Raw genomic sequence first — 22,952 nt, 5'->3', positions numbered from 1 at the left:
GAAAAAAAGATGTAAAAATTCAAAAAATTTCTCTGAGGATAAAATGTGCATAGACTTGAGAAAAAAGTATTTCTAAAAATTAAATATAATAACTTATAAAGAACAGAAACTCTCCTAACTAAAGAGAGAATATCTGAATTGAAGATATATACATGTACAGCACTTATCCATATTGGGCACATATATTTTAAAGATTTACACAGATTTTCATACTGAAATAGCAAATGACTTCCATTAAACAGACGTACAGAAACTGACAAACTACTTCAGATAAAAGTTTATCAATGATTGTTTATAATTAGAAGCATTGTTGCTATTTTCAAATTATTAATTTTTATACTGTCTTTTAAAATATAATCAATGGCTATTAGAAAGATTTAATAGTATAAACAACAAATGTCAATTAAGTCTCTCCCCTTCCAGAAAAGCATGTAAAAGAAGAAAAAGCTAATCTATTCCATCTGGTTTTGTAAAAAGATGATTAGGTCCTGGCTAGTGTGGCTCAGTGGTTGAGTGCGGACCAGGAGGTCACGGTTCGATTCCTAGTCAGGGCACATGCCCAGGTTGTGGGCTCCATCCCCAGTAGGGGGCGTGCAGGAGGCAGCCAATGATTCTCTCTCATCATTGATGTTTCTATCTCTCTCTCCCTCTCTCTTCCTCTCTGAAATTAATAAAAATATATTTAAAAAAAAAAAGATGATTAGGGTTTACATATAAGGAGATAGAGCCATTATTCAGGTTTAGAAAACATGGATTCAAATACCTAAAGTCAATTTTATGTTTCTTTCAAAATGTCCTATTTCACGTAGCATTCCTGTTTTTGACTATACATCACTGTCCTCAACAACAGCAAAAATGACCACAACAACAAACTGCAGAATTTGTTCATTGTTTTGTAATTCATTCATTGATAAAATAAATATTTTTCAAACAGTTAAAACAACTCAAGAAGGAACCAGGAATTTCAATTTTCCTGGAATGTAGTAGAGATTTTTAACATACTGAATCATCTGTAGGGTCAATAGGTTTAAAACTGATTTCCCTGCAAGATGTACAATGTGGGAATATTGCCAGCAAAATGACCAGTGAAGCAGAGCAACATATAATCTTTATAAATAGAAATCATCTATGAGATTCAAAATACTAGGTCCATGAGGGGGAGTTTTATCTAAAATGTATCATTCTTAATCTGTATGAAATAATTAAACTGAATTCTTCTACCTAATTTTCAAGCGGTATTCTACTATTTAAATTATCTTAAAGTGCATTGTACTGGTGATGTGACGTTTCACTGTGCAATTAAGTGGTAACTCTAGACAAAGCAGTTATTATCATGAGATAATTGACCTTATTTGAGAGCTAAGCATCCTGAGGCAAAGTTGAGTGTGCTTAATCCTGGCAGGTTAATTATCTAGCGATTATGGAACCTTGAAAGGTATTACTCTTAAGAGCCATTTGTAAGAACCTATTTGCAAGATGATGCTATTCAAAAAACTTAATTTAATAAAAATGAAAAACAAGAAGAATAACCAAGTTCTTTAGTCATGTATTACCAGGTAATGACTACAAAGCAGCTTGCATTAGCAGGCATCAATGGAAATAATTACCTGCATGTATAATGTCCTTCATTTTTAAAAAAATATACTTTATTGATTTTTTACAGAGAGGAAGGGAGAGGGATAGATAGAGAGTTAGAAACATCGATGAGAGAGAAACATCGATCAGCTGCCTCCTGCACATTCCCTACTGGGGATGTGCCCGCAACTAAGGTACATGCCCTTGACTGGAATCGAACCTGGGACCCTTGAGTCCGCAGGCCGACACTCTATCCACTGAGCCAAACTGGTTAGGGCTATAATGTCCTTTATTAAGCTGATTACATGTGAGTCTAGCTAACAAATGGTTGTGGCTAAAATGAAATGTTTTAAATGAAGATGTCAGAAACAAATTAAAAATAAAATGTAACATCTAAATAATTTATATACTAAAGTAGTTTCAAAATAACCTTAACAAGCCAAGCAATAAATTCAGATGTGCAGTTTAAAAGTACAAAATGCAATGTAACAGGTTACCAAGAATTTTTAATTGGGTCAACATATAAGTATGCTTCTATGCATTTGTACATTTCAGTTAAAAGTAAACCCTGGCCAGTGTGGCTTAGGGGTAGAGCGTTGGCCAGTGCACCAAAGGGTTGCAAGTTTAATTGCTGGTCAAGGTTATGTACCTGGGTTGCAGGTTCCATCCCTTGCCCCAGTGGGGCACATGAATGAGGCAACAACCTATGTGTCTCTCTCACATCAATGTTTCTCTCTCTCTCACTCCCCCTCCTTCCCTTTCACTCTCTCTAAAAATCAATGGAAAATATATCCTCGAGTGAGGCTTAGCAACAACAACAACAAAAAGTAAACCACACAAATCAAAATCACAATGAGATGCTATGTCACTCCCATTAGGATAGCAATTATAAGGAAAAGGAAAATAACAAGTGTTAGCAAGGATGTAGAGAAATTGGAACTCTCCTTCATTGCCAGTAGAAATGTAAAATGGTGAAGCTGCTGTGGAAAACAATTTGGTGGTTGTTCAAAAAGTTAATCATAGAATTATTATCATACTGAGGGGGGAGTCCCCTCAGCTCGGCCTCTGGGGAGCGGGCCTAAGCCAGCAATCAGACATCCCCCGAGGAGTTCCTTAGTGCTGCTGCAGGTGGGAGGGTGTCCCTCAGTCCAGCCTGCACCCTCTCCAATCTGGGACCCCTCAGGGGATCGGGCCTAAACTGGCAGTCAGACAACCGGGACTGCTGGCTCCTAACCACTCGCCTGCCTGCCTGATTGCCCCTAACCACTCTGCCTGCCAGCCTGATAACCCACTAACCGCTCCACTGCCAGCCTGATTGACGCCTAACTGCTCCCCTACCTGCATGATCATCCCCAAATGCCCTCCCCTGCTGGCCCAATCGCCCCCCCACTGCCTTCCCCTGCAGGGCTGAGGGGACTGGGGGACTCTGGCTGGATGAGGTAGGGCTGAAGGGACTGGGGGACTGAGGCTAGATGAAGTTGGATGCTGCGGGGATTGGGTGAGGCAGGGCTGAGGGGACTGAAGGACTGAGGCTGGATGAGGTGGGGCTGAGGAGACTGGGGGACTGAGGCTGGATGAGGCGGGGCTGAGGGGATTGGGTGCTGCCATCTTGTGGCTGTGGGCGCTGCCATCTTGCGAGGGCATGATGGTCAATTAGCATATTCCCTCTTTATTAGATAGGATGTTCCTGTGATTCTGAGATAGTACAGGAACTTTAACCTGAGAATGGAAAAATACTAGGTGGCCAGGAAGCCAAGTTAAGACCAGGTGGCCAGAAGATGTCAAAACCACTGTTCCACATGCACAGAGATGATCAAGGTTTGGCCACAATACGACCTTACTGGAGTGGCGGTAATAAGCAACACCAACATTTTGCCCTCATAGCTTAGGCAAAATATTTGCCAAGCAACTGGACAGAAGGAGGAAGTAACCCTACCCCGACATGGAAAATTCCACTCCCTGAAACCTTCACAGGCTCACTTTTTTTGCGCAAGCCTTCCTTTCTGCACAAGCCCACCTTTTCATGCAAGCTCGCTTTGTCCCCAGCATATAAAAGCAGCCAGGCAGAGCCAGCCCTGAAGCCAGATCAGAGGATCTTCCTCTCCTCTGTGCTGTCTCCCTTGTACTCCAGCATAAGTTTAATAAAATCTGTCTCAAAACTTGTTGATTTCTATCTTGGGGAACCCAAGAACTCCAATGCCGGTAACAATTCCACTTGTAAATATATGCCCTAAAGTCCTGAAGGCAGGGACTCAAATACTTGCACATCAGTGTTCATAGCAGTATTATTCACAAAAGCCAAAAGGTGGAAACAAACTGAATATCTATCAACAGATGAATGGATAAACAGTGAAATTCTGATATATGCTATAATATGGATGAGCCTTGAAAACATTATGTTAAGTGAAATAAGCCAGACACAGACAACTATTGTATGATACTACTTATATGAGGTACCCACAAGAGGCAAATTTATAGAGACAGACAATAAAATAGTGGTAATCAGGGACACTGTGAGGGTGGGGAATGGGAAATTATTGTTGAACTAGAGGCCTGGCGCATGAAATTTGTGCATGGGTAGGGTCCCTAGGCCTGGCCAGTGATCAGGGCTGATTGGAGCCTTCCTTCGTCCCACACTGTCCCCTGGCCGTCAGCGCACGTCAGAGAGTGGTCGAACTCCCAAGGGGACAATTTGCATATTAGCCTTTTATTATATAGGAGTAGTGGCCCAATGCATAAAATTTGTGCATGGGGCTCGGCCCTCACAGCCATGGCGGCTGCCTCAGCCCTCGCAGCTCCTTCATAAGGACGTCGGGTCTAATTAGCATATTACACTTTTATTATTATAGACTAGAGGCCTGGTGCACAAAAATTTGTGCACTGGGGGAGGGGGGTCCCCAGCCCGGCCTGTGCCCTCTCACAATCTGGGACCCCTCGGGAGATAATGACCTGCTGGCTTAGGCCTGCTCCTGGGTGGCAGAGGGCACGCCCAATCCCTAAGTGCAGTCCCTGGTCAGGCTCAGAGCAGGGCCGATTGGGGAGTTGGGGCACTGCCCCATCATGCACAGAGCAGGGCGGATCGAGAGGTTGCAATGCCACCCTCAGTCACGCTCAGGGTAGACTGATTGGGGGGTTGGGGCACCGCCCCCTGTTATACTCAAGGCAGGGTCAATGGGGAGGTTGCAGCGCCACCCTGTCATGCACAGAGCAGGGCCGATCAGGGGGTTGGGGCGCTGCTCCCTGTCACTCACAGAGCAGGGCCGATCAGGGGGGTTGGGGCGCTGCCCCCGTCACTCACAGAGTAGGGCCGATAGGGGAGCTGGGGCACTGCCCCCTGTCACACACAGAGCAGGGTGGATCAGGGGTTGGGGCGCTGCACCCTGTCACACTCAGGGTAGAGCCAATGGGGAGGTTATGGCTCTACCCTGTCACACACAGAGCAAGGCCCGTGGAGGAGGGTTGGGGCGCCACCTTCTATTACCCACAGAGCAGGGCCGATCGGGGTTGGGGCACCGCCACTGTCACACTCGGGGCAGGGCCGATCAGGGGGTTGGTGCGCTACACCCTGTCACGAACAGAGCAGGGCAGATAAGGAGGTTGTGGCCCCACCCCCTGTCACACACAGAGCCGCAGGGCGATCAGGGGGTTTGGGCGCTGCCCCTGTCATGCTGATCCCGGTGCCGGGAGCCTTGCTGCTCCGCTGATCCCAGTGCCGGGAGGCATATTACCCTTTTACTATATAGGATAGAGGCCTGGTGCACGGGTGGGAGCCGGCTGGTTTGCCCTGAAGGGTGTCCTGAATCAGGGTGGGGATCCCCACTGGGGTGCCTGGCCAGTCTGGGTGAGGGGATGAGGGCTGTTTTCCCACTGGCAGTTGACTAAAAGCTCCCAACCGCTCCTTGTTTTCTTTTTTTTTTTTATTCTGGGCCAGCTTTAGCTCTGAGGCCTCGCTGCTGAAAACATGGATACAATGTTGCGGTCCGGGGCTGACTGAAAGCCGCTTTTGTTTAGCTTCTTATTTGCAACATAGTAATAGTTGCTTAGAGTTGCAGTTGAGAGGCTGGAAAGTGAGGCGGGGAACATTGCAGTCTGCAGTCCCTGGAGGAAGCAAGCCTCATGTTCGCTTCCAGCTGCCTGGCTGCCGGCCGCCATCTTGGCTGACAGTTAATTTGCATAAGGATACGCTGATTAGCCAATGGGAAGGGTAGCGGTCGTACGCCAATTACCATGTTTCTCTTTTATTAGTGTAGATGTATACAGAGCTTCTGTTTGGGATGATGAAAAGATTCTGGAAATGGATAATGGTGATGGTTGTAAAACATTGTAAGTATAGTTAATGCCACTGAACTGTACACTTAAGAGTGGTAAATTTTATGTCATGTATTTTTTTTTTTTACCAGAATTGAAAAAAAAGAAAAACGTAAATCACGTAATTTAATAATTTGTTTTTATTACATTAATGCAAGAATGATATTCCTGTGGAGTGATATTCTATTTTGTCTTAGGATGTGCCCCACCAAATATTTTCCAATATTCTTTAGAGAAGAATATCCTTTACCCTGGGCAAATCAGAGAAAAGAAATAGTGGGAGTGAGAGATGGGAAAAATCTAGCTTGAAAGGCACTACAGTTGAGTCTCTAACACTAACAATGAAAAAAATATCTAAAATTAATATGTTAGGCCATACATTATTTTAGACTTCAGAACAAGGACTTTGTTAATTTATAATAAAATTGGTTAGTGTTACTGAATAATGGAATATGTGAGGAAATGAATTTTTGTTTTTAATCATTTTTAAACTATAAGAAAAAATTTGAAAGATCATCTGGTATTTTTACACAAATCCCACACTTTACATATGAGGAAACTGAAGGAACAGTATAGGCTAATAAACCAGCAAACTGATTAAATTAAGGGAAAACATCTAAACATTTATTAATATATAGATATATCATTTGCTAATATTTAAAGCAAGTTCAAGACTTTTAGTTTGTGTCTTTCTTGCAGAACTAAATCCATAATTCATAGTTTATGAATTCCAGTTTCAGAAGAATAAAAACTTAAAGACATGAAGCCCTCCATGAGTGGAGACAGTTATAGTTTTTTTTCTTCCTTTAATCTTTTATACTTTTCATGCCCACATCTAATTCAAGAGCAACTTAAAAAAAAGCTATGAATTTATTGAGTTTTGTTCCCAAACTTAATTCTCTAAACTAATTTTCATTCTATTTGCACTCACATTTTATCAGATTACATAATAATTAAATAATTACATAAGGAAGACAGATTGCATAAAAAGGCTTAGGAACAAATAAATTGACTCTTGATAAACAATTTTGTAGGAAGTCAGGTGGTATACCAGAGAATAACCTAATAGCAACGAGTTTTCCTTCACTCACTTGGCCCCACTTGTTATATTTATCAAGCAAATGGGGACTGCATGTTATTTAAGCAAGTTAGTTAAGTGGAACTTAATTAAGAGAGGACTCAACACTCCTATAGCACTACCAACACCACCTAACAAAAACTGAGTACTTTCTATGAGTGAAGCTGAACCTTTACAAATGCCTTAGAAAACCAGCCACAGAATTGCTGTGCAGATTACATAACAGTTTTTGTGGACACCCTTTATGACTTTAGGAAGTTGGTATTTCTTCATTCTAACATTGGTTCTTTGAAAGTTTTTATTAGAACTACTCTAGATTAATTTTTCCTATTTTTAAACCTATATAAATGTAATCACACAGTACATATACTTTAAAAATAGTTTATGTGATGTAATTGACATATAATAATCTGCCCAAATTACAAATATATAATTAGATAAGCTTTTAAAAATATATATTTTTATTGATTTCAGAGAAGGGAGAGGGGGAGAGAGAGAGAGAAACATCAATGATGAGAATCATCGATTGGCTGCCTCCTGCATGCCCCCTACTGGGGATGGAGCTTGCAACCCGGGCATGTGCCCTGACACGGAATCTAACTGTGACCTCAACTTTCAACCACTGAGCCATGCCGGCCAGGCTAATTACATTAAGTTATGACACATGTATAAAGTCCTGAAACCATACCACAATCAAGATAAGGAAAGCATCCATTACTTCCAAAGTATGTCATTTATTATGATGGTATCAAAAATAGTATTTTTAAATTTCAATTTCTGAGTGTTTGTTGCTAATATATAGAAAAATAATTGGTTTTGTATATTTTTCTTGTATCCCACAACCTTGCTAAACTCACTTCTAGTTCTAATAGCTTTTTGTAGATTCCATAGGATTTTTTACAGACTATCATGGTGTTTGATAAATTTTTACTTCTTTCTTGAACTGGATGTTTTCATACCTTATTAGCACTGTACAATGCTGAAGAAAAGTAAAGAAAGTGAACATCCTTGCTTTGTTCCTGATCTTAGAGGAAACTATTCAGTCATTCATCATTCAGTAAAATGTTAGCTATACAATTTTTGTGGATGTTTTTTATAGGGTTAAACCAGTTCTCTTCTATTCCTAGTATTCTGAGGGTTTTATCACCCTGAAAATAGATATTGGATTTTGTTAGATGTTTTCTCTGTGTCTATTAAGCTGAGCATATTTTTTCTTTTTTAGTTTTACTAAGGAGAATTATAATAATTGGTTTTTAAATGTTTAACCAACCCTGCATTATTCTTTTTATATATTGTTGGGTTCGATTTGCTAAAACTATCTTAAGAATTTTTGCATCTATATTTATGAGGGATATGGGTCAGTAGTTTTTTTTGTGTGTGTGTTTGTTAATCCTCACCCAAGGATATTTTTTCCATTGATTTTTACAGAGTGGAAGGAAGGGGGAAGAGAGCGAGGGAGAGGAAGAGAGGGAGAGAAAGAAAGAATCTATGTGAGAGAGACATATTGATTAGTTGACTCCTGCACAGTCCCTACTGGGGCTGAGAATTAAACCTGCAACACAGGTATGTGCCCTTGACCCTGGGAACCATGGGCTGATGCTCTAACCACTGATAAACACCTGCTAAGGCAGTTCTCTTTTAATTCTTTGTTTTGGGCAGTGTTTTTTCCTCTTCAACTTTGTGGGATAACTCATATAGAACTGGTATTATTTCTTCCTTAAATAAGTGGTAGAATTCAACATTGAAGTAATCTGGCCCTTGAGTTTTCTTTGTGGGAATGGTTTTAACTAAAAATTCAATTTCTTTGATACATAATCCAAATAGCCCTATTTCTATGTGAGTGTGCTTTGGTACTTTATGTCTTTCAAGGAATTTGTCCATTACATAGGGCTGTCAATTATATTTGAACTAGAGGCCTGGTGCACGAATTTGTGCACTGGTGGGGTCCCTCGGCCTGGTCGGCGATTGGGCTGATTGGGGCCATCTCGCCCAGTCCCAATTGGGGCCAATAGGGGCCGGCTGGCCAGTGGGAGGTACTGTGGGAGGTTGGCCGACCACGGGAGGTTGGCTGTGGAAGCACACTGACCACCCAGCTGGCCATGGGATGGGACCACGGGAGGTTGGCTGGCCACGGGTGGTTAGCTGTGGGAGCACACTGACCACCAGGGGGCAGTGCCTGTGTTGAGCATCTGCCCCCTGGTGGTCGGTGCGTGTCATAGCTACCAGCCCGGTCGTCTGGTCGCTTAGGCTTTATATAAAATATAATATAGATAATATTGTTAGGCAGGACTACGTAGCTTCTACTCTAGACTAATTTTGCCTCTGTAAGTTTCTAAGTACTTTGTCTGAGGCCCCATGAATTTTGAGGTTTTCCACTCTGGCTAGTGAAACAAGAATGGTTACAGGCCCTATGTGTACTCTGAGGATTATTCCCTCTAATATTTTCAGGTGGTTCTTTTCCCAATCTTCATCAGTTTCCTCTCAAATACATGCTGATAAGTAATCAGCTGAAGATTTGGGTGGGACTCTGGAAGTCTGTGCTCTCTCTCTCTCTATGCAGCTGTTTCCTATCTGGTACTCTAACTTGCAAACTCTGGCTGTTTAGCTGTTAAGATTTCTTAAACTGCCAGCTTATGTCCTCAATTCCAAAGAGATACCCAAGAAGGTTCCCCTCTATGTGGTATGGCCTGGAAATTAGCTCTAAGCAGGAAGACAGGGTAATCATAGTGCTCACCTCATTTATTTCTTGTCTCACACTACCTGTCCTTCATTACCTGTAGAGAGACAGCCTTGGTGGACAAGGCATTTTTAAAAATATAAAGGTTATCATAAGAGTTTTAAAGCATCATTACTAGTTTATGACCCTCTAAAAAAAAAAGAAGGTGGCAACAGGTAGAAAATAACCCACCCTGGCCAGTGTGGCTCAGTGGACAGAGCATCAGCCCATGCACCAAAGGGTTGCAGGTTTGATTCCCATCAAGGGCACATAAATGGGTTGCAGGTTTGATCCTTGGCCCTGGTTGGGGTGCATGTGGGAGGCAACCAAATGATGTCTCTTTCACATAGATGTTTCTCTCTCCCCCCAGCCCCCTCACTTCCACTCTCTCTAAAAAAGAAATCAATGGAAAAATATCCTCGGGTGAGGATTAAAAAAAGAGAGAAAATAAGAGCCAATATATTTGGTTTTAGCTAAATATTGACATTTTGAAAATTTATATGAAGCACATGGATTTGATTTTTTTTGGGGTGGGGGGTGGATGGGGAGAGGGGAGAAAGACTAAACAATCCTATATGTAATCCCTAATAAATACATTTTACACTTCATTGCATTTTAGAAATAAAATGTTCTTTTCTTTCCAGGAGAACTGAGGATAGTTCCTTATTACTAGAGTATTCAAGGAGAAGAATGATTAGAGATGAGGTTAAAGGGATAAAGCTCACAATACTATACTTGCTTTTTATAATAAAATATAGTAACATTTTTATTTATCCTTATTAAATTTCATCACTCTACAGATATTTCCAGTCTATTAAAATTTTTAAGTCTCATTTTGACATTGAACCTACCTGATATTTGTTAAAGTGGTGCATTATCTGCATTCTCTGAATCTGCACTATCTGTAAATACAGCTTTATCCGAATGAAAGCTCCGAGTAAACCTTGAGGCATATTACTAAAAATCTATTTATCAGCAGGCTTTCTGAAATTAGTTCAACAAAACACCAAATATATCTAATTGCCCTATATCCAATATTTATTATTCTATAACCCATATTATGACAGATTGTCTCAAATATATTATACACCCACTGTTTATTGGTCTGCCAAAATAAGCACTATGTATCTGCTGAAATGAATTCATATGAATACTAATCGCACCAAAAAATTAAACATACATGACTTGTAGCCATGTAGCAGCTTATAATTTTACCACTTTCTCTTCTGGGTAGGGAAAAATGAGTTCTAATATAATCTATACTAAGTTCCAGTCAAACTTTAACTTTTCTGGTTTGTAGAATCAATCATTTTTTTTTATGTGGTAATATATATAATTTTACCATTTTAAGTATTAAATTCAGTACATAAAGTACATTTACAGTGTTGTGCAACCATCACTACTATTTCCAGAACTTTTGTTGTCCTCTTTACCCCAGTTCCTAAAAATATTATTGTACTGTTTGTCTGTATGAATTTGACTATTCTAGGTACCACTTGTAAGTGGAATCGTCATAGGAAAATCCAATAGTTGTTTATTTGTTTATGGCTTATTTCACTTAATGTTTTCAAGGTTTGTTCATGCTGCAACATGTATTACAACTACATTCCTTTTTAAGTTTAGATAATATATTCCATTGTATGTACAGTGACTCTTGAATAACATGGGAGTTAGGGGCACCAGACCCCCATGCAGTTGAAAATCTTTGTATAACTTTTGACTTCCCCAAAACTTAACTAAATTACTAATAGCCTATTGTTGACCAGAAGCTTTACTGATAACATTAACAGTTGATTAACACATATTTTGTATATGTTTTATATACTGCATTCTTACAATAAATGAAGCTAGAGAAAAGAAAATGCTATTAAGAAAATCATAAGACAAAATACATTTGCAGCACTGTTCATATTTATTGAAAAAAAACCCTGTATATAAGTGGACCTGCACAGTTCAAACCCATGTTGCTCAAGAATCAACTGTATATACCAAATTTTGTTTATTCATCTAATGAGGAACAACATTTGGATTGTTTCTAACTTTTGATTATTGTGAATAATGCTGCCATAAACATTAGTATTTGAACCCCTGTTTTCAGGTATTTGGGGTATAAAGTAGAAATGGACTGTCTGGATCAAATGGAATAAATCTATGTTTAACTTTTTGAGGAACCACTAAATTGTTTTCCTGCAGCCTTTCAATTCCCACCATCAATGCACAAGGGTTCTAATTTCTACATATCCTGTTAACATTTATTTTTCCATATTTTTGGTACTAGTCATCCTCCTGGGTGCCAAGTGGTATCTTATTTTGGCTTTCATATACATATCTCTAATGATTAGTGATGGTGAGCATCTTTTATGTGCTTGCTAGACATCTTCTTTGGAGAAATGTTTACTAAGTTCTTTGATCATTTTGGAATTGGGTTGATTATTTTCTTGTTGTTAAGACATATGTTCTAGATATTAATTCCTTATCAGATGTATTATTTATAAATCTTTCCTTCCATTCCATGGATTGTCTTTTTCACTTTCTTAGAAGTGTCCTTTGCCCAGCTGGTGTGGCTCAGTGGTGCAGCATTATCACCTATGAACTAGGAGGTCACGGTCAGGACAAATGCCTGGGTTGTGCGCTCAATCCCCAGTCGGGTGCGTGCAGGAGGCAGCCGATGAATGATTTTCTCTCACCATTGATGTTTTTCTCTTTTTCTCTCTCTCTCCCTTCCCTTCTGAAATAAATAAAAATATATAGACATAAAAAGGAAGTGTCCTCTGATGCACAAACATTTTAATTTTGATGAAGTCCAATTACTTTTTCTGTTGTTGTCTGTGCATTTGGAGTCATTTTTTTTTTTTTAAGTAAAGACCATTTTTATATCATCAGCATTTTCTGCAAACCTAATCATTTTGGGGCTTCTATTCTTTTCTATTTTCGTATATCTCTGTCAAACTTTTAGCACTGTTTCCTGGTTTTAGAAATGCTTTCTATCTTTTTTTTTCTTCCTTCCTTTCTTTTTTTTTTTTTTACCTGTGTTTAATAAATGGAAGCTCTTACTAAAGTTTTCTGTGTGCTCTGTAATGTTTTCTTAAGATTCCTCCCATTTTCTTCCTAATTAAGGTCAGTTGAGATTATAAAGTCAGAGTTGAATTTTTGATTGTTTTCAAACCTCTCAAGTTGTCTTTACATCTGAAGTCTGATTCTTTGGAATCATATTTATCTTTTTAAAAGATTTTTACGCCGAAACCGGTTTGGCTCAGTGGATAGAGCGTCGGCCTACGGACTGAAAGGTCCCAGGTTCGATTCCAGTCAAGGGCATGTACCTGGGTTGCGGGCACATCCCCAGTGGGAGGTGTGCAGGAGGCAGCTGATCGATGTTTCTCTCCCATCGATGTTTCTGACTATCTCTCTCCCTTCCTCTCTGTAAAAAATCAATAAAATATATTAAAAAAAAATAAAAAAAAGGCTTTTACAAGTTTGTCTTCTTTTACCATTACTTCTTGCCATTAAGTTAGTTTGTAAATCATCAAGAATGTAGCACTTCCTTTGACTTGTTAGTGCTTTTAAAGATATTCATACCATATTCTTACTAGAAATCATCCAGGTTGATTTCATTAATTATTTCCAGGTTAAATTTGATGTTATTCTAGGAAGACAACACAGTGATCTCATTTAGATACAAAATCAGTGAACACAACCAAATAATGTTAGAACCATGGAATTAGAATTAGAATAGACTTCTGGTATAATTAAGAACATGTTTACTTTACATATAAAGACCCCAAGATTCATGAAATTTAAGTAATACTGCCCAGGTCAAATGAAGATACACTAAAGTTCTCTTTCTTCCCTATTTCCTGGATTATTAAAGTATACAGGTTAGACAAAAGCTCTAAATCTAAATGAGAAAAAAATTATTTTCCACTAATTTAGAATTAAAGTATATTCTTGATAAAAAGAAAAGGCTGCAAAAGTTCAAATACAACTCCATTCATCACCATCAAATATAACATATAAATATTAGCAAAAATGATACTATTAATAAAGAGATTTAATACAAATTATAACATATAAACATTTACTCATAATTTATTAAATTAGATAGAGTCACACTTTGAAGAGCTACTTAACTTCATAAAACCTTTATTTTAAACTAGATGTCTCTTACCTTAATCCATGAAAATTTCAGAGGAAAACATTATTTTACTGGTCAGAAAACAAATTAGTTTATGTCAAGGGCTCAGGATGGGGAGAAGGGTTGACTAAAAGGGTAGTGATGAAAGTGGTTTTTATCTTGACTGTGGTCATGGTTATACGTCAGGTTTATTGCATTTGCAAAAGCTCATAGAAATGTATGGTAAAAAGAGTGAATTTTACTATATGTAAATTATAAACTTCAATAACCTACCCCTTTAAAAACAGGTTTTTTTACTATGTAAGAAATTAACATATACTGAAGGAAATACTGGAAATACCGAATTAATGTTCCAAACTTAGGCAGTTCTATTGTATAATTCTCAAATATATGTATGTAAATGTTTTGGTTTTTATTTATATAATTTCTAAACTTATACACAAACCAGAAACCAAAAAGCACAGGCACTTAAAAAAAGGAAAAAGAGTAACTCACTGTCTCATTTCCAAAAAGTATGTCAACATAAGGCATAATTTTCATCAATGGTTCCTTGTAGAACTGACTAATAAATGGTGCAGACAGGTTCAAAGTGAAAATTCTGTTGTTCGCAGAAGCATGCTGAGCCACTTTTAACACCGACTCTGGTGAAACGGTAAGAAAAAAGCCCTGGGTAAAGAAAAAAAAGAAGGAAAAATTAGAAATGCAATCTCCCCAGTCACTCTCAGTGAGAATAAAAGAAACCTATATAAAATACAAAAAGCCCATATAATACACACTTTAAAATACAGTAAAAAATGCAAGGCAGAAAACAGCAGCATTTGATCAGGAGAAAAGTTTAGTATATGAGTACTGTATGTTTGATATATGCCATTACGTCAGAGTATAACATTACTTATTTCATATTAGATTTGTATACTCAACACTAAAGAATTTCTGGATATCTACATAAGAAAAAATATTTGAAAGGTCTCATTCAAGACAATAATTACATTTAAATCAGAGAAATAGTAATGAAGGCAGATTGGATCCCTCAAGCTTCTTAGAGACACTTCATATTCTTGTAAATGTAACATGATATTTATTTAAAGATTAAATTAGTTTATTAAGATCATAGTTTGTTACCTTATTAATATCTAAACTGATTTTTTAAAGGAAGATCTGAATTAAAAATATTTTAATTAAAATTTCATGTCAGGAAAGCTATATTTTAAAATGCTATATATCGATGTCTGACAAATTAGTAAAAGTCTTTAAAATATATCTATGCATTTTAGATGAAGAAAGCATAAGCAAAGATGTGGATGCTTATATAGGAAATTGGTTTGAATGGGGAACAAGTGTGTGGAGGAATAAATAACGGGCAATAGATGATAAAGCTGGATAGGCCAGCCAGGTGAACAACACAAAGGGCCTGGAGGGGCAGATTAGGAGTCTGTTAGGTGGGATGGGAAAGGATCATGGATAATAAAGTTTCCCTTGAAAGAATGGAATAACAAACTTGTAAGAAAATTTAAAGAAATGTTAATGTGGACAGCAAAAATTTAGCAACAGTCAATCAAAGCTACATTTAGTTCTGCAAAAGGTAATCATCCTGGGAACATTCTGCACTTCCAATTGTTTAAGATGTAAGGGACAAAGGAAAAGTCAGAAGATGACTGAGATTTTGAATACGGTTCTACCATTAATAGAAACAAAAACGTCCAGAATAAGACCTGGTTTAGATGGAGATAAAGAGTGTTTAGTTGTGTTTATACTCTCTTTGTGGTGTTAAGGGACCCCCCTAATATATATGAGAAAGTTGGACTCAGGAGAAAGGCTCTGGACGGTGATAGTAAAGAGGGTTGTAATTACCAAGGAAGAGAATGGAGAAAAAGAAGAGGACAAACCACAGAATGGAGAAGAACAAAAATTAGGGGATAGAAGAAAAAAGTAAAGGAGAGAACAAGAGGACAATAAAGGGGGGAAAGGAGACAAATGAGGACAGTAAAAGTGATGAAAGAAAAATCGAACAAGGGAAACCTCTAGAAGAGAGTTAAAGATACGCAATGCAATTAATGGGTAGAGAAAGGACTGAGCAAAAGCCACAGGATTTGATGTAAAAGCCACAGGAGAATGTACTTATGTTACGAAGGTACAAAGAGATACTTGTTAAAGAAGGAATGAGAAAGTAAAGAGTAAGGATTATAAATTATTTTGGGAGATTTATTGGTGAATAATATAAAATCACCTGAAATTTGCTGAATTATTGTGTTCCAAATACTATACTAAAAGCTTTATGTTTATTAACTCAGTTATTACCATTTTTTCCTTACATCAAACCCACGAGGTGGATACTATTACTATTCTCATTTTATGAATAAAGATGGCAAGATAGGAAAGTTAAGAAATGTCCCTTAGGTCATAGTTTATATGTGATGGAGCTTGGTTGGATTGAAATGACTGCGAAGATAATGCTCCTAGTTTGAACAGACAATAGAGAAGAAAAGAGCAGGAAGATATTTTTAGTGGGGATAAGGGGTGGGAGAGTTGTTTTAATAAAATAAACAAAATAAAGTTTGAGCATTTTTGCTCTTCAATGAAAAGGAACTAGTGGAGAAAAAGAATGAAGAAGCAAGAGAGGGAGAATAATTAGAGCACGAAACCAGAGGAAGTGAGGGAACCAGAAGGGGAGAAGAGCAGCTTATAAATTGAAGAGTAACCTAGAAAATGTGAAGGAAACTTATTTTAAAAGTTACCAACAAAGCTATTGAAATATTCATTTACAACTAAGGGACTAAGCACTTCTATCATGCCAACTTTAGAAAGTTTAAAAAGAAAAAAAAGATGTTTTTCTTTTTTGTATTTATTTTTTAAATCTTTATTGTTGAAAGTATTACGTAAGTCCTCCTTTTGCCCCCATTAACCTCTTCCAGTCCGCTCCCATCCCCCTCCTCCCAGGCCCTCACCACCTCATTCTGTGTCCACAGGTTATGCATATATGCATACAAGTTCATTGGTTGATCTCTTCCCACCCACCCTCCCCTGCCTTCCCTCTGAGGTTCAACAGTCTGTTGATTTGTTGATGCATCCAGTGTGGAAAACAGCAGATGAGTGGATAAAAAGCCCACTACATGGGAGAACATATTTGCCAATGAGTGATTCGTGCATGAATTTCGTGCACTGGGCCACTAGTTTTTTCATATGTCTCTTGGCTTTCTATATGTTCACTTTGGAGAAGTATCAATTTAGGTCCTTTGCCCATTTTTTAAATTGGATTGTTTGTCTTCCTTTTGCTAAGTTGCATGAGTTCCCTATATTTTTTGGAGATTAACCCCTTATTGGATCAATCATTGGCAAATATGTTCTCCCACGTAGTGGGCTCTCTTGTCATTTTGTTGATGTGCTTTTTTTTTGGTTTGGTTTGGTTTTTGGCAGTGCAGAGGCTTTTTATTTTAATGCAGTTTCATTTGTTTATATTCGCCTTAGTTTCCATTGCCCTAGGACAGTGGTCGGCAAACTCATTAGTCAACAGCACCAAATATCAACAGTACAACGATTGAAATTTCTTTTGAGAGCCAAATTTTTTAAACTTAAACTATATAGGTAGGTACATTCAACTTTAAAGTCAACTTTAAATTCACGGTTTTCATCTTTCGTTTTTCTTTGCTTCTTCTTTGTAGCCATGTCAAACAGGGCACCTAAAAAAATGTTTCATTTTATAATAATAAAGCCACCAACACAAAAGAATTACAATTCTTAAATTGACGACAAAAATACCTGTAGGATTTGCAGCTGGTTGGAAAAATACAGGTAACTTTATATTTTGAGTAGGTACTTTTGTTACCCGTGCGTGACTTGCTGACGCGACTAGCACTAACCACTGCACAATGAGACTGCTGAATGACTGGCTCACTCAACTCGTGCATGAATCACACGCATCTCCCCACGCTGCGTATCCCGTGGCCTGCCTGAGCCGCATCTCCCATGGCCCGACCGACCAACACCTCCCACTTCTTCTAATGCCACTTCTTCAAAATAGACTTGTTCAGGCCGAAAACCGACTTCTGTGCATGGGCCACGAAGTTTCAATTGCACTGTACGTTCGCACCCACACATGGTATTTTGTGGAAGAGCCACACTCAAGGGGCCAAGAGCCGCATGTGGCTCATGAGCCGCGGTTTGCCAACCACTGCCCTAGGAGAAGTATCAGCAAACATGTTAATATGAGACATGTCTGAGATTTTTCTTCTAGGACTTTTATGGTTTCACATCTTATGTTAAGTCTTTTACCCATTTTGACTGTATTTTTATGAATGGTGTAAGTTGGTGGGTTTTTTTTGCATGTACCTGTCCAATTTTCCCAACACCATTTATTGAAGAGATTGTCTCTGCTCCATTTTATGCTCTTGTCTCCTTTGTCAAATATTAATTGAGCATAGTGGCTTTGGTTGATTTCGGGGTTCTCTGTTCTGTTCCATTGACCTATATGCCTGTTCTTGAACCAGTACTGGGTTGTTTTGAGCACAGTGGCTTTTTAGTATAACTTGGTATCTGGTATTGTGATTCCTCCAACTTTGTTTTTTTTTTTTTCAAGATTGCTGCAGCTATTGGGAGTCTTCTTTGATTCCATAAACATTTTTGGAGTTTTTGTTCTAGGTCTGTGAAATATGCCATGGGTATTTTAATAGCAATTGCACTGAATCTGTAGATTGCTTTGTGAATATGAACATTTTAATGATGTTGATTCTACCAATGCGTGAACATGGCACATTCTTCCACTTGTTTATATCTTTCTCTATCTCTTTTTTCAACATCATGTAGTTTTCAGAGAACAGGTCTTTTACCTCCTTGGTTAAGTTTATTCCTAGGTAACTTAATTTTTTTTGTTGCATTGGTAAATGGAATTTTTTTTAAGTTTCTCTTTCTGAGAGTGCACCATTGGTGTATAAAAAGGCTATGGATTTTTGGGTGTTAATTTTGTATCCTGCTACATTTCTAAAATCATTTATTAAGACTATTAGTTTTTTGATAGAATCTTTAGGGTTTTCTATGTCATCTGTGAATAATGAGTTTACTTCTTCCTTCCCAATTTGGATGCCTTCTATTTTTTCTTGTCCGATCGCTATGGCCAGGACTTCTAGAACTATGTTGAACAAGAATGGTGAAAGAGGGCATCTCTGACTTGTTCCTGTTCTTAGTGGAAATGATTTTAGTTTTTGTCCATTGAGTGTGGTGTTGGCTATAGATTTGTCATATATGGCCTTTATTATGTTGAGGTTTGATCCCTCTATTATCACTTTGCTGAGAATTTTTATCAAAAAAGAGTGATGGATTTTGTCAAATGCTTTTTTCTGCATTGATTGATATGATCATATGATTTTGTCTTGCAATATGTTTATGTGCTGTATCACATTTATTGATTTGCAAATACTGCATCCCTGAAATAAATCCCACTTGATCATAATGTATGATCTTTTTAATGTATTGCTGGATCTAATTTGCAACAATTTTGTTGAGGAATTTAGCATCTATGTTCATCGGGGATATTTACCTGTTCTTCTCCTTCTTTGTCATGTCTTTGTCCGGTTTTGGAATAAGGGTAATGCTGGCCTCATAGAAAGAGTTTGAAAGTGTTCCTTCCTTTTAAATTTTTTGGAATAGTTTGAGGAGACTAGGTATTAGTTCTTCTTTGAATATTTGGTAAAACTCCCCTGTGAATCCGTCTGAACCAGGGCTTTTGTTTGCTGGAAGTTTTTTTTTTTTTTAATTTTTATTTTTTTTATTCCTGCTTCAATTTCATCAGTAGTTATTGGCCTATTCAGGTTTTCTGATTCTTCCTGACTGAGCTTTTGGAAGGTTGTATTTTTCTAGGAATATGGATATATTCCTAAAAATATGTTTTTCTATTACTTCCATTTTTTAAAATTGAATATTAAATGAATACTAAAAATTAATTTTGTGACAGGAATCAATGAAGGGTGTATTGCCCTTATAAATGCTGAGATATTACTATAATGGTCTTTTATTATTTTAGAGTACTGCTAATAAAATTCTAATAAAATATTTTCCTATCACAATAACATAACATTTTATTATCATTAAAAAAATACCAATCCATTAATTCTTACCAATATCCAATTGTTCTAAAAGATAACAAGTCTTTGTCTTAGGTAACATTATGTTTTAAGTGTTTTCCTCTTACTTTTTAAACCAACTACCATGTCATTTGCAAACTATGAGCACCCAAACTGTTTCCTTTGCTATTTCTGTCACTTGGAGAATTAAAAGGAACAGTTTATATAGCATCTTGTCTCCATAGTAATATGTATGTACTTGCTTTTTAGTCGTTCATTTAATGAGGAAAGTTTAAAGTCTCCCTCCCCCACATCTCTCCCCAAACTGTTCCAGCATGAAATAAAAACCTCCCAGAGCTAGCTCTCTGCCAGCTGTGGATTAACCACAGACAGCCATAGAATGGTCTACATAAATAGTAACCTGGTCAAATAATTAGGCTTCTCACCAACTTCAGACTGAAAATTTGATCTGTGCTAAAATACATCTGATTGTAATTTACGGTACAGAACAGTATGCCCCTGGAGTCTAAATTTGGCCTCATTCCAAATGTGTGCATGTTGTATGTGTGTTTTACTTTAAAATGCAACACAAGATTATTGTGATGTGGATAGTATAACTTCCATTTTGTAAATTTTATAAAGAATATACAAAAACTATAAGATTTTAAATGAGGCAAAATCACAATTTAAATTAATTCCATTTTGAATGGTCTCTTGTTTTTCTTTAAGTAAATATTTAGTATTTAAACAATTTCGGATTTGTGCTCTGTTAGAGTGCAAAGACTTAAAATTGATGCCAACCATAATTTTTCTTCCCAGATTTATATCCTTTGCTAGGCCACATGTTCCAAACTATAGTACTGCCGAAAATAAAAACAGCACCATTATAAAATTTTCCCCCAAGTGTCAGATTTGCAATAAAAATAGGTCAATAGTTTATATGGTTATAGTTTAGAAAAATACTCTATATAATCAAGAAAATATTGTGATTTTTAAAGTTAGGGATTTCAGTCTACAAGTTAACCTTGCTACTCTTTGTTCCTATGAGCAAAGTGAATTCTAGCACTTAGAGGTTGAATAATGTTAATCAAAATTGAGAATGAAGCGAGACAATTTTACCCATTGAAATAGAAAACAAAACAAAACAAAAGGCAAGAGTAGGAGGGATGGAGAAAGACTAAGGCAGAGCCAAAGAACCATTTTAGCAGAGCTAGACTAATGCTTAGAAATCTCAAATACATAGATTTGTTATTCAACCACTCTAAGGATTTATCAGGGGGGATGGAAGAAATTAAGCTGTTTAATATACTAAAAGAATAGGAGGGAGATGATTATTGTGCTCTTCACCAGTGTTTACCTTAATTCTGTGTGATCATTTAGGGTTCATTTTAGTTGTCCTTACTTAAGAGCACAAACTCTTTTTTACTATTTCCATTAACAATTATCTGAAAAATAGAAGTGTATGTGTGTGTACATAAACACCTACATAAATTTTAGATATCAGCTTGGAAGTATAAGAATATAAATTTAAAAACAAATAAAGCTAGTAGAGTAACCATGCCTGAAAATGATCAATTGTGAATACACAGTGATATAGGGGAAAAAAGTCTTTTGTTTAGAAAAATACTCTAATCAGAATAAAATAGGACAGAAATAGATAATTATTTTGAAACATTCAGACCAGTGGATTTTAACCTATTTGGGTCTATTTAGACACCCATATGCATAAAATTTTACATGCAGTGGCAGTAGGAGTGGGTCAGTAATCCCTTAAGGCTCATCTATAAATAATGGGTAAGCATTGGATTTGACTGAAGGTTAAGAACTTGTAATTTGGTTTCTTTCCTTGAGAATACAGAACCACATAAATTCAGTTTGATTAAAGAGTTTCCTTTTTTAAAAACACAGACAATCTGTAATAACACAGAAGTAAATATCAAACTTCTGGAGTGGGAATGACTTTCAAGCCTAGGGAGGGATGATTATCTCAAGATTTACTATACAAAAATTAAAACCTTTAGTGGGTTGTCTTCCAGTCCCAAGTGGGAGTGGGGGGAGCAACAACAACAACAAAAAAAACAGGAAAAATGACTATAGTAAATATAACAAAGGGTTAAGATCTTTAGCCTATAAAGAACTTTAAAAATAGATTAAAAATTAAACAAATATTAGGACACCAATAGATAAGCCAAAAACATGAAAAAGTATTTCATTAAAAGAGAAAGGGAAATACACAAATAAATATATAGACAAATATTCCTCTCTAGCATTTTGAGAAACAACATTGTAGTACTCAATGGTGAACAAAGGTTCATGAACTTAATAACTTAATACTATTGGTGGGAGTGCAACTGACACTGCTTTTTCAGAAAATAATTTGAAAATACACATGAGAAACCATAAACAAATTCTGAGAATCTGTCTACCTTAAGGAAATAATCCAAAATATGGGAAAACATACATTCATGAATGTATCAACATACTATTTTTTTCACTGAAAATCTGGGAACAATATAAATATTCAATGATAGAAGAATAAATAGTCAAGTAAGGATTGGCATAAAAACCTACTCTAAATCTATAACTACTGATCATTTAAAATGTGGCTAGTGTTAAAGACCTGAACTTCAAATTTTATTTAACTCTACTTTAAATATAAGGAACCACATGTAGCTAATGAAGCACATACAATGTGGCTAGTATGATCGTGAAAAAGAATTTAATTTATTTAAATTTAAAAATGGAAGCAATGCAAAATATTTTTCTTGTTAAACATAATTTTATTTTTTTGGTAGGACTACATTTTATTTTTTGATCATTGTCAATTTAGTGATTGAACTGTGTTATAAATGTAAGATAGACACAATTTCAAAGACTTAGTATAATTTAAAAAATGTTAAAAATCATACTTGTTGAAATAAGAAATATTTCAGATATGGTAAGATAAATAAAATATATTATTAACATTAATTTTACCAGTTTCTCTTTACTTTTTTTTAGGCTACTAGCAAATTTGTAATTGTATACATGGCTTCTATTATATTTCCATTGGCTGCTCAAGAGAATATTTTGAAGATATTAAAAGTGTTG

At 36.9% G+C, this 22,952-nt stretch overlaps 1 protein-coding gene across 2 annotated transcripts in view; it reads right to left on the bottom strand.

Moving 5' to 3' along the window:
• The window catches only part of ADK (adenosine kinase), a 483,761-nt gene that overhangs the window by 146,484 nt on the left and 314,325 nt on the right, over positions 1-22,952 (bottom strand). For both annotated transcript variants that reach the window (XM_070433037.1, XM_070433038.1), the window contains exon 7: positions 14,305-14,475. In XM_070433037.1, coding sequence (XP_070289138.1) covers positions 14,305-14,475 — 171 coding nt within the window. The remainder of the gene's footprint in view (positions 1-14,304; positions 14,476-22,952) is intronic.

The sequence above is a fragment of the Myotis yumanensis genome, unplaced genomic scaffold (assembly GCF_028538775.1).
Source record: "Myotis yumanensis isolate MYYU_CA2020_CCGP unplaced genomic scaffold, mMyoYum1.0.hap1 SCAF_13, whole genome shotgun sequence".
Classification (NCBI taxonomy): Eukaryota; Metazoa; Chordata; class Mammalia; order Chiroptera; family Vespertilionidae; genus Myotis; species Myotis yumanensis.
Note: the sequence above shows the minus strand (reverse complement) of the source record. Positions and strands in the feature narration are given on the sequence as shown.